Source organism: Hibiscus syriacus, unplaced genomic scaffold (assembly GCF_006381635.1).
Source record: "Hibiscus syriacus cultivar Baekdansim isolate YM2019G1 unplaced genomic scaffold, ASM638163v2 tig00111005_pilon, whole genome shotgun sequence".
NCBI lineage: Eukaryota > Viridiplantae > Streptophyta > Magnoliopsida > Malvales > Malvaceae > Hibiscus > Hibiscus syriacus.
In genome coordinates this window covers 425171-437357 of record NW_024062949.1, presented here as the reverse complement: position 1 = coordinate 437357, position 12187 = coordinate 425171, and the positions used below count along the sequence as shown (strand labels likewise).

The 12187-nt window shown below is 33.7% G+C and overlaps 1 protein-coding gene across 1 annotated transcript; it reads left to right on the top strand.

Annotated features, from left to right (window-relative positions):
* Positions 1 to 6497: 6497 nt before the first annotated feature.
* Positions 6498 to 12029, top strand: LOC120149509. The gene is made up of 4 exons (XM_039162275.1): positions 6498 to 6621; positions 7509 to 7561; positions 9824 to 10995; positions 11927 to 12029. The coding sequence occupies exons 1-4, from the start codon at positions 6498 to 6500 to the stop codon at positions 12027 to 12029; spliced, it is 1452 nt and encodes a 483-aa protein (XP_039018206.1).
* Positions 12030 to 12187: the final 158 nt, after the last annotated feature.

Genomic DNA, 12187 nt, shown 5'->3' with positions numbered 1-12187 from the left:
TCAATGTTTGATTATTACAACAAGAGTATCGTTTAATGTTAATATTACTATCCAAAGACTTAATATTGATGTAGTGTTTGATATCTTGTGATGTGAATTAATCATTATTTTGAATTTATTATTTGTTTACGTGAGTTTGTTGTTTATTTTATTCATCTAGTTCTTTTGCTGTCACAGTTTTTGCTAATATCAATTTTATTCTTATGCTTAATGAGACAAATTTCAAGTAATGAAAAAAGGTACTTACATAAGGTTTTGGTTGTATGCACATAGACTTTGCACTTAGAAAAGAATAATTTTCACCTATAATGGGGATAACATCCTTAATTGGTGTAAGGAATTTTGAGAGGTAAAATTTGTTCAAATTGCATGAGTCTAGTGATCATAAAGCGCAACATTTTAGAAGCATTTAGGGGCACATAATCTGAAAATATTACTGAGGCTAATAGTTTCCTTGACGAAATTGAGAAATATTTTTCCAAAAACAATTAGGTTTAAATGACACCACTTTTGATTCTTTGATGTCTATAAAGTATAAGGGTCAAAGAAATGTGAGAGAATATTATGGATATGTTTCATATTGCTTCAAGACTTAAGACACTTAAGATCGAGTTTTTTTTTGAAGAATTATTTATTCTTGTGAATTCAATATCTCTCCCTATAGAGTTTAATATTTCAAAGAGAGAAATAAACTCTAAATGAGCTCATTTCTCATTATGTGCAAGAGGAAGAAAGATTGAAGCATAATAAGTTTGAAAATACTCACTTGAAAAGTGCATATAAAGATAAGAACAAAAAAAATAGAATGTGGTTGTTAAGAGTCCAACTCAAAAGAGACAACAATATGTTACAAAAGGTTATTATCTTTTTAGATAAGTTAGGGAATATGAGGAGAAATTGAATTCTAAAACATTAAGCAACTACTTTTGTTATTTTGAGCAATTTAGGGGTTATAAGTTTTATGATCTCATAATTATGAATAATTTTAAGGTGAGATCTATAATATTATTTTTGAGGATGTTGATTTTGGAGGGAAAATAAGGTTTAAGAAATTGATTTTGAGGAGAAATTGGATTATAACTCAGTTCCTATTATTACTTTTGACGATATCAATGTTTTCATACGCGTCGTTAATTAATAAGTGAATATAGAGTCCCAACAATATTATTTTGAACAACTCCTTAGTAAGATGAGAAATTGTTACGGAAGAACAAACTCAAAAACCTCAAAGAACAAGCAAGTATCATTAGTAAGATCCACGAAATGGGAGAAATGTTATTTTAGATTATTATGTTTATACAAGAAATAAGGATAACAGAAAAATGATGAAAGATGGTCTAATCAACTTTTGTCATGTCATAAAAGTTATGTCTCTCAAAAGTGGATTAATACTATGTAAGAAGAGTATAAGTTCTATACAAGATAATGAAGTTTGAGGACTTACCTCGTTACCTGAAGGTGCAAAGCTGATTGGATATAAATAGATATTTATAATTAGGATGGATACAAAAGGTAATGTTGACAAATATAAGGTATGTCTTGTATATAAAGGATATATATACTAAAAAGTGAGACATTGATTTTGTAGAAACTTTCTCTTTGGTTTCATTGAAAGACTCTATATTTGTTGCTAATATTTAATCTTGAGTTACATAAGTTGGATTTCAAAATGGTAACATTGATGAAATGTTTTATAAGGTGCAATTACAAAATTGTGTCTGATGATACACAATTAATAATACGCAAATTAGGGAAATTCATTTATGAGTTTAAGTATAACTCTCGTTAATTATATAACATATTTCACCAAGGGATTATCTCGTTTGGTTTTGAGATAAATTTGGTTGACAATTGTATATACAATAAGTTCAGTTAGAGTAAATCAAATAATACCCCTTATTGCTAAAGGAAACAAGTTTAGTCTTGATCAGTACCCTAAGGATGATTTTGAAACTAAGGAAACTAAGAAAGGTTCTTTATGCTTCAAAATAAAATAAAGAGTTAAATGTATACTTAGGTTTATACACATTCAAACATAGTGTATGGTTTTAGGATATTAAATAGGTATTTCAGCTCTTTGGGTATGGATTGTTGGATAACAACCAAATCGATTCATACAATACATTTAAAAACAAAAATGTCACATGTTCACATAACGAAGATCTTGTAAGTAAAAAATCATCAGGTTTATGGACTCTGAATTATTGGAATATAGATGTAAAATTTTGTCACATGAACTACTAATTATGGATTGATAAAAAAACCACTTGAGTTATTTTGTGACAACTAAGTTGTAGTCCTTTATTCCATATATAACATAAACACCTTAAGTCTAAGCACATAAACATTATGTTTCTAGTTGTTAAAGAAAATTTAGAGTAGTTATGTGTTTATAGAGCATATTGGTACAAACTCATAATTACGCACTTACTAAGGAATTGTCACCTAATGTCTTTCATGAGCACACTACTCATGTGGGTGTAATATCATTTAAGGATATTTGATTTTAGTGGGAGTTTGTAATTTTAATGCTCATATAAACACACTTCAATTACTTCAATTTAAGGATATTTATTTTATAGTTATTTTCTACAGAAATAAAGTTTGTTTTGGATTATCGACACTCTGATTTTGGTAAAATCTGATCTCACTAAAGTTTAAAGAGGACCAATTGAAAATAGACATGTGCGGTTCACAATGCATGTAATTTTCATGCTACGCTCCATGATTGATCTATGTCATTTGATTGTTTTTGTATACATGACTATTGATGTGTCTAGTCATGATTGATATGACAAAGGTTGCTTTTATCCTATATGGATATAATTGATGGACAAGATTGCTATAGAATACCTATTGCATAATAACAAATTTTGAGCTCATAAAATTATACATTTATCAGGAAATATATGTTGCCCAAGTGGAAGATTGTTGGATTAAAATCCATAATTATGGGCACATATTTATAATGTATATTGTTATCATAAAATATGACATAAATTAAGTAACCCATTATGTTATAAAGTCATAAGGTATTAGAAGTGTCATGAAAATAAAAGTGTAGGAAGAGTTATAAGTACATACAATAATTGATTCTTAAAGTAATTATATAAAGGGTTATGATTCCTAAGAAATAGATAATATTGTATTTACTCTTATCCTCATAAGAGAGTTTATACGTAAGGGAACCCTATCAATTAATTAATTTAGGTACGTTTCCCCATTTATTATTTTATTCTTGATGATTTGATATGATTAGATTTTGATTTGTTTTCATATTTACTATAATTTGGTTCTAACAGGACTCATAATTAAACCTTAAATCATTTTACAATGATATAATTTTTCATGAGATGGGAGTTGAAAGAAAGCATTCTCACCCTTGGATCTGACGCATTATTCTATTGGAACACCATGGTTAGTGATCTGAAAGAAGCCAAATTCGCTTTGGGGATTTTGTGCACGACTGATGCAAATGGTTTCATCACGTTGATGATTGGGATTGAAGACAAAAGTGGATGTTTGGGTTAAGTTTGGTCTTTTGTCTTGAGGAAGAATAAGCTGCTGCTGCATTTAGAAATTTATAAATGAGGTTTAAAAAATTTAAAAAAAATTGAAGAGGATGAAAATAAATTTTAACAAAAAAAGTACACTAAAAAAATATAAAATATAAAATTATTTTAAATTTTCAGGGGACGACTGTGCCACCTACCCGATTATAGATGAATGATCATCAGTGGATTGTTGCCATTGATATTCCATTAAAGTGTTTAATCATTATTTGTAGTATGGATTTTATAATCCATTGATGAATTCTACACATTTAGATGCTCATTATTAGTATATTGTAAATTTAGATAGTTCCATTATAATATCCGAACAAAACTGTTCAAAACAATTGATATAATAAATTATTCACTTGAGATCATATAAGAAAATGTTTGAAACACGTAAAAAAATTTAAACAAAAATAAATATGAACATATCTATTTGTATTAGTAAACGAGTCCCAGAAAATAATTACAATATTAAAAATTATCGATAATCTCAAATCAAAGCCACGACAATGGTATTGTCTCTATCTAGACTCTATCCAATTTTGACCCATCCATGATCCTATTCCCATGGCAATATAGCACTATATCCCCTCCACTCTTTATCTTACAAATATCTCCACATATTCATGCTCAAGAGACAAATAAGGAAACAAACTCACATCTGCATTACCTCTTTTTCGACATTCTGAAAAAGAAAAAGAAAAAAAAAGAGTCGCAGATACCAGAGATTACGTGCTTAAAAAGCAAACGAAAGAAAGAAAGAAAGAAGCGTGTAAACATTAATTAATATGCCTTAAGAGCCAAAGGGTTGATACGTGCGCGAGTGCTGCTGAACACTAGGGGATAGCTAGGCAATTTGGTTATGGTTTCAAAAACACAGTGGGACAAGAGAGGCCCAGTTTTAATGCATCTTTATTAAAACAGCTTCTGTTTGATGGTATTATTATGTTGTAGTTTAAAGTAGGCTTGCCTGTGACCGGGCGCTTTCGCCACATGCTCATTGTCAGTTTTTGCATTAAGAATCGAAGGCGGTTTATGCAGTGATAGAGGTGATACATATGTATATATATATATATACTGTGTATATGTTGAGGTTTTCTAAGTATGTAGGGTTATTACCAGAGCTGTAGGGATTGCCTGGGCATTTTCTGATCTCGAAAACGAGTGTTTTTAAACTCATTCTATATACCTTTGGGACCTGACAGAATCTCATACTGTCGTTACAAAATCTTTGTTTTCTCATTATACATTTTGTTTCTCTGGTGCCATCTTTTATCCCTCGATCAATTAATAAATTTATTCTAGCTAATAATAATTTTTTTGAAAGTTCTAACTAATAATATTTGTTTGTTTGTGAAAGTGTATGTCAACTCCTATTAACTAGTCTAATATTATCTATTTTAACGTAGTATGCTATGGTGTATGATTTAGGGTTTGAGTGTTTATATTATTTAAGGTTGTTCTACTATTATATTTAGGTTTATGAAGTTCTTTTAAGTAATGTGGTCTTTAAAATTTGGAATCGAATCTAGTCATGATATACTCTTTAAATGAAAAAGATTTTGAATCTTTTTCGTCTAAATTGATTCAAACTCTAAACTTTGTTTAATAAATACCCGAATAGACGTAGGTAGTGTTTAAAAATTTACGTGAATAATATATCGAACAGTGCATGAAAGAAACCATAAGAAACGAGAGGTGCAATTAGTTTAAACCAAAAGATAAAGTTAGAGATTAAAGCAGAGAAAGTGAGATAGAAAAATAGGGGGGATAATGGACAGCGTCCTTCTTTTTTCTGACTTAAAAGTGTGGGGGACTCCCTCCATTAAAGAGCCTACTAATCCCCCTACGTGGGACAACTGCATGTGACCCTTTAAAACCTTGATTTTCAAACCCTAAACCAGCAAGAGCCGAAAGTCATTGCCCTTGAAAACCCAATTATTTGCAAATAAATGTCAACGCTGAGCCATCTCAAAAGGGAGCAACAGCTTCTGAGCGCTGCCGGTGTAACCATTCTGTACCTTTATCACGAGCAACCCATCAGCTCAAAGCTCTTAAACTTGGAAGAAATTTCCCAGAAAATCTGGGTTATTCATTGCATGAAACAGAAACGCATTTGATCTATAATAATGTCACACCCCAAATTTTATTTTAAAATATATTTAATTTTTTTAATTTAATTAAGGGATCGAAATGGACTGTTTTGAAAAATTTTGGGTTAATTTCAAATAGAAAATGGAAAATGTGTATATTTGAGGGGTTTTGAACCCCTAACCTATTGCATGGCCGACCATGCACCTACCAATCAAGTTAGGCTACTATTTTAATTGAAAATAATAAAATTTTATTTAATATTTAATATATTGGGTGTTAACTCAATTTTCAAACCCACTCCCCCGTGTGTTCGTGAACCAACCCCAAGCCCCTAAAACCCATCTCCTCAAACAATCACCCCACCGTCGAGCATTATCCTCCTGCCATCCGTAGCGATCACCCCCGCCACCAGTAGAACCAGAGCCATCCCGTGATCCAACCCTGACCCTTAGTTTACCCAAATCGACAGTCGATCGTCACGAAGGAGAAAAATTGTTTGGCCCCCAATCGTGGTTCTCTGTTGTCATGTATCGGGAAGCGTCACCGCCACTCCCATACGGTACGCCTGGTCATTACGATCGTAACCCAGCTGGACACTCGTCGTGTTTCTTAGTAGTCCGCCGTGGAGGATAGATCGTGGGTTTGTCGAAACCCAAAACGTTGTCGATCTTATCTTCCTCGAATCCAGTCGCACCCGACATCGGTTTGCCTCACCGTTCCCAGCACTGTGTTCCCCGATCATCTCCGACCGAAACCCAACCGGGGTGGTCGTCCAATGATGTTTCTTCGTTTGTCTGCCGTTGGGTAAGTCCCGATATTATTTTTCTCAATTGTTGGTTGTGGTTTATGACTGATTTGGGTCTGATATATGTTGGGAATGATGTTTTGGTGATCTCAGAGTGCTCTGCTACTGCCCTTTACCCCGTCGTCGTTGTCACGCGCCGCCACGTACGCGTGGAGCTCCTCCCCGGTATTGGAACCTCCTAGAACCGATATGAGTAAACTTGAATCGGCCTGATTCAACTAGAACCAAACTGAATCAACCCGAACCGGCCCGAGTCAACCCAAATCAGTCTGACCCATTGATCGTTGACGAGACCCGTTAACTTTGACCAGTTTGACTGTTGACTTTGACCAAAAAGTCAAAATTCTCAAAAAATCATATTTTATGTTTTTCAATGTCCTGAGTCTGAATCTGAAGTCTGTTATGCCAAATTCAAACCTGAAAGCCTCCTAATTGACCATTAAACTCGAATATGCATATGTAATTTAAGTATTTATTTAAGTGATTTAATTAAGTGCATCTAATTTGAGGGTCAAGGACTAAATTATTATGTTGTTTAATTAAGGTTCCCATGATTATCTCGACCATTCGTCTGCTCGGTCTGGTTCCTCCCGACCCGCTCGTCTGCGAGAGCTCGTGATTACTCGTATAGTTCTGCAACCTTGTTAAATACTCAGTTTAATGTACTACTCCGATAATAATTTTATTATGATATGACTTAGGTTCTCGTACAGTCGAAGAGCGTAGTGAAGCTGATGCTCGATAGATCTACCAGACTGATTCTTTTTGTGAGGTGTGTTCTTTGTGTGCTATATACATATATATGTTTTATATACATGTTTGAAATATCATGTGCACAAGACTGTTTTACATGATTTGCAATATGTCTAGCTGATATGAATTAATTTCACATGATTTATTTGTTTTAAGACTGATTTTTTATTTATTGAATTTTAAGCCTGCTTGACTGATTCATGTTCTCTAGTTATTGTTTTTTTCTTCTGAATTGATATATGTTTGAACTCTGATTTCCTTGCTATTGTTAGTTACTATTTGAAAACTATGCTCTTCAGGGTACTCTAGGATCTTGTATGAAGTCTCTACATTTTTAGCTTCGATCAAACTGGTAATTCCTTATATAGGTTCAACACCGATCAAGCTGGTAATTCCTTATGGACCTAAGGCGACCCTTAGGTTGGCTCTTGGGCCCAATGGGCCTAGTGATAAGACCTTATGGACCCTAAGGTATTCCTTTAGGGTGGCTCCTCTCTATGTGCATTGGGTAAGTCCTTATGGGCTTGAGGGCACACCCCTCAAGTGGGCACCTACACTTCGGCTATAGTAAGACCTTATGGACCCAAGGTGCTCTCTTAGGTTGGCACCTACGCCCTTTGGGCCTAGGATAAGTCCTTATGGATGTAGTTCTGGGGAATTGCATATGGTGTATGGTTGGAGGATTGTTCTGTATTTTAAACTACAAGTCTACTATCGTTCTCATAACTTTGATAATGAACCGATTTTGAAACTTAATTGTATGTTTTTATTTTGCACTGCTGGAACACATTGAACTCCCTATCTCACTCCCCCAAACTTGCCCCTTTCAGATACTTTTTGATGGGTGACCCAGACTTGACACTTGAAGGATCGATACATTCATACAGGATTATTTTGTTGTAATGTTTTTATCTTCCGAGTTGCATTTATTTTGGGTGGCATGTGCCTATATTTTGAAAATACTTGTTTTACGACGTATGTTGCTTTTGTTACTAAAATTAGATTTGCTTCGATACTGATTATGGAATATTTTATTCAACCCTTACGACTTTAATTGCTGGAATTGAACTTTAATATTATCAACTATATTTTTAAAGATGTTTATTCGTACCATGGTTTTAAACTATTGAAAAATATTTTGGAAAATTTTTATCGTAATCTACTAGATTTGGTCGTAACGTATAGGCCGAGTCTAGAGGTTACAAACACAATCAACCTATAATAATCACTGCAATATTAAAGTAGGGATTAAATGTCGTTGAGAATGGAATTAAAGGAAAGATGGTTGAGAATTGGGATAATAACGTTGTGAGATAAAAGTCTGCGTAAAGAGACGAGGGTGGTCCGTTTTACGTGTAGGGGAAGGTACTGAAATTTAATCCCTCTTTTCAAAACTAGGGTTTGCTTAATTAATGTTTATAAATAAACAATGTTTAAAAAGTTGAATTTAATTATTGTCGAATATCAACTGAGTCCATCCTGTAGTTGCAAAAATGATTTTGGGTAAACTACACCCTTAATAACTAAATTGTCAGTTTTAGTTTGTTTTAGTACCTAAACTTTTATTTTTTTTTTCAAAATCATACCCAACATTTTATTTTCATTTTAGTATCATTCGTTAAAAACTTAACGTGTTTAGTATCTAAACTATCAGTTTTATTTATTTTTAGTACCTAAACTTTCAAAAAATTTAAAACTCAAAGTTAAATTTTGAACGGGATACTAAAATGAAACGAAAAACTAAAATTTTTAATTGCAAGATATTAAAATGAAACAAAAACTAAAGTTTATGTATGATTTTTAAAAAAAAATTGATAGTTTAGATACTAAATGCATAACTTACTCAAAAGATTTTCGTTAAAATACAATTTTTTGTTAAATGATATTTTAGTCCATAAAATTATGCATCATTATCATTTTAGTATTTTTTTCTTCAATTTGACTCTAAAACTTTTCATATATGGTACACATCATTCAACTCAATTTTTTATTATAAGAAAGATATATGTTGCTCTAAAAATATATTACATGACACATAATATATTTTAATTAAAAAAATAAAATTATATTATATTATTGATATACTCAGTGACAGAACTACATGTATAATCTATGTTTGGACCTTAAAGTTTTATTTATTTTGATTTTGTCTCTTTTGTTTTTTATTGTTAATTATATTTTACTCTTTTTGAACTAAAATTCTGATTCTGTCCCTAAATCTATTCATACTTTACTCTCATATGGATTATTTTTTATTGATAGAGTCTCTCAATCTTCACAAATAAATCAAAATTTCATTGCATTTTTAAAATTTCAATATGGATCATATTGATCTATATAAAGTCAATTTGTTACCTATCACGATTGAATTTTTAAAATTTCATTGCATGATCATATTCTATTCTTTAATTATTAATTGGTCATATTTAAAAAAATATTAACTATAACAAAATATTAAATTTAAGCTTTTATTTGGTTAGAATATGAGGAATAATAGGTATCTCCTCACCCTCTTCTCAGTTGTCAGTATTTATTACTGCTATAAATACAAGCATATATGCTCCACCACTATCCACATCGCATTCTTTCTTCTCTTCTGCTTTTGATTTCCCAGCTAACTTTCTCACTTGTTCTTCTGATGGAGGAGACTTTCAGGCGACTAAACGGCATCGTTCGTGTGCCTGAGTCGGATCGGCGAGACTCTATCGCACAGAATTCAAAGAAGTTCGCCGCTGCCTCGAAGATTAGCACCACCACCAGCACGGCAGCGATAACGAACAAGAGGTCTCTGGAAGAGAATGGTGGCCCTGGTGGGACTATGAAGTACCGTGGAGTCCGCCGGAGGCCTTGGGGGCGGTACGCCGCTGAGATACGAGACCCGCAGTCGAAGGAGAGACGGTGGCTTGGAACTTTCGACACTGCTGAAGAGGCTGCTTGCGCTTATGATTATGCTGCTCGTGCTATGCGGGGGATCAAGGCTCGGACCAATTTTGTCTACCCTCCTTCCACCAACAACGATCATCTTCTTCCTCATCCGTTCAACTTCTCCGGGCAAGCACAGCCGTCCATCAGGGATCTTAACGGCAAATGGCCACCCTTTACTAATCCCCAAGTGGGAGAATTCTCTGTGGGGTCTGGTCGGCCTCAAAGAAACGTTTCTTTGGACATGCTTTTATTACGTGACTTCTTAAACTCACCTTCATATCCATCTTTTCCGGCGTGTCCTCCGTCTCCGGTTAACCATTTTCCACTGATCAATGGAACAGCATCTGCTCCTTCTTCTTTCTCGATTCTGCCTAGTTCTACTACGTCGATTTCCCCAACAAGCGTCAACAATATCAATAGTTCTTTCATCGGCTCAACTATGACTCTTCCTCACAAGGAAAAGAACTCAACTCACACAACAGCCGTGGCGCCACCGTCTGCTGCCATGTCAAATCCTCAAGCTGATGCCATGGAGTTCTTCAGACACGAGTCTTCTGATTCAGGCTTGTTGCAAGAGATAATTCAAGGATTCTTACCAAAGCCCACATCAAAAAACTCAGTCACTCATTACACTCAAGATTCCATTGTTCCACCCCCAACTCATATGAAGAACGAACATTTCGGCGTTTATATAGATCACCGTCATGGTCATCTTCCTCAACAGTTCGAGAGCTTTAATGGAGTCACAGGTCATCAAGTGGTGCCATACAGCAATGAGATACAAGCGAACCATCTACAGCTAGGTCAATCTCAAGACTTCATGTTGGATGATATCTGTCAGTTCCCAGATTACATCACAATGTAAATCCACGCTCAGTTTTAGGGTTCTTAAAATGTAATCAATCCATGGACAATTACGCGAATCATCTTTCATCTGTTTGATTTACATGGTGTAATGAACATGGGATCTTATTTGGAAAACAATAAAAACGACAGTAAAGTAGTTTTTTTGAGCCATATGGGTTAAGCTGCGTTGACCTTTAAGAACATGAAAAGGTGTCTGGCCAATGTTGTCGGGCTTTTGGGTTCTACGTGATCGTGTAAACGATAAAAAGGCATTGGTTAAGGATCTGTGGGTGGATGTTCTGTGTATCTTCTTTGTTGCGCAAACCGAAGCAATCTAAATAAAACCAACAAAATGTAAAGGCCTGACTGAAAAGGACTAATGAGATGAGAAAGCATTAGGCTAAGAATCCTCACTTAACAGAGAAAATTAACGGATGGTCTAGACACCTAAAATAGTAGCGTTTGTAACGTTAGACACCTGAATATTTCAAGAAAAAGTATACACCTATTTTAAAAAATAATATAATTTAAACACTTATTTTATAATTAAACCTCATCCTTATTACCAACTATCAATCATATTTAAGAGCGATAACCGAAGGGAATGAAATATAATCGATAATTTTATTTTAGATTTAGAGTTTAAACGATTTTTCTAATTTGAGCCATTTTATATTTAAACTTTTATATCTAAATTTGTTCAAAATATCCATTCGAACCAAAAACAAATGTATACAAAAGTGTCCTAGCATAAAAAAAAAGAGTTTTTATCCACAATTTTTTGTATGCCTATGTAAAACTATTCAATTTAATTCGGTAACAAAACAAACAAGAACATTTAACACTATTTGGTTTGATAAAACCCTCTGTGCTAGGGTTCTCTGCCATTTTGGCACGTATCCTGGGTTGTGTTCTCAGTATCTTGTTTGTTTATTTGTTTTTTCAGATTGTGTGGAACCCTTTGTCCCGTTATAGGAGCCATTGAACAGGAGTTGGAGGGTCTCACGCTGGATGAGGAGGACGAAGCATTAATCATTGGACAATCATAGACTACGCATCCATTGGGGGTATTTCAATTACTGAATTAAGAGAGGGTCGTTACTTATTCTTACTCTATCACGTTATAGATCCGAACAGGATAATTTCGGAGGGCCTGACAACTATCGTTTTGATGTCAAAATAAATTTCTTCTTCTCAATAATATATA

Bases quoted from the DNA above. Each gene is read 5' to 3' on its own strand.
- LOC120149509 (XM_039162275.1), top strand. From the start codon at position 6,498: ATGACTGATTTGGGTCTGATATATGTTGGGAATGATGTTTTGGTGATC. The intron at 7,562-9,823 runs GTAATTCCTTAT...TTGATTTCCCAG, and splicing joins TTTTAGCTTCGATCAAACTG to CTAACTTTCTCACTTGTTCT. The intron at 10,996-11,926 runs GTAAATCCACGC...TTGTTTTTTCAG, and splicing joins TTCCCAGATTACATCACAAT to ATTGTGTGGAACCCTTTGTC.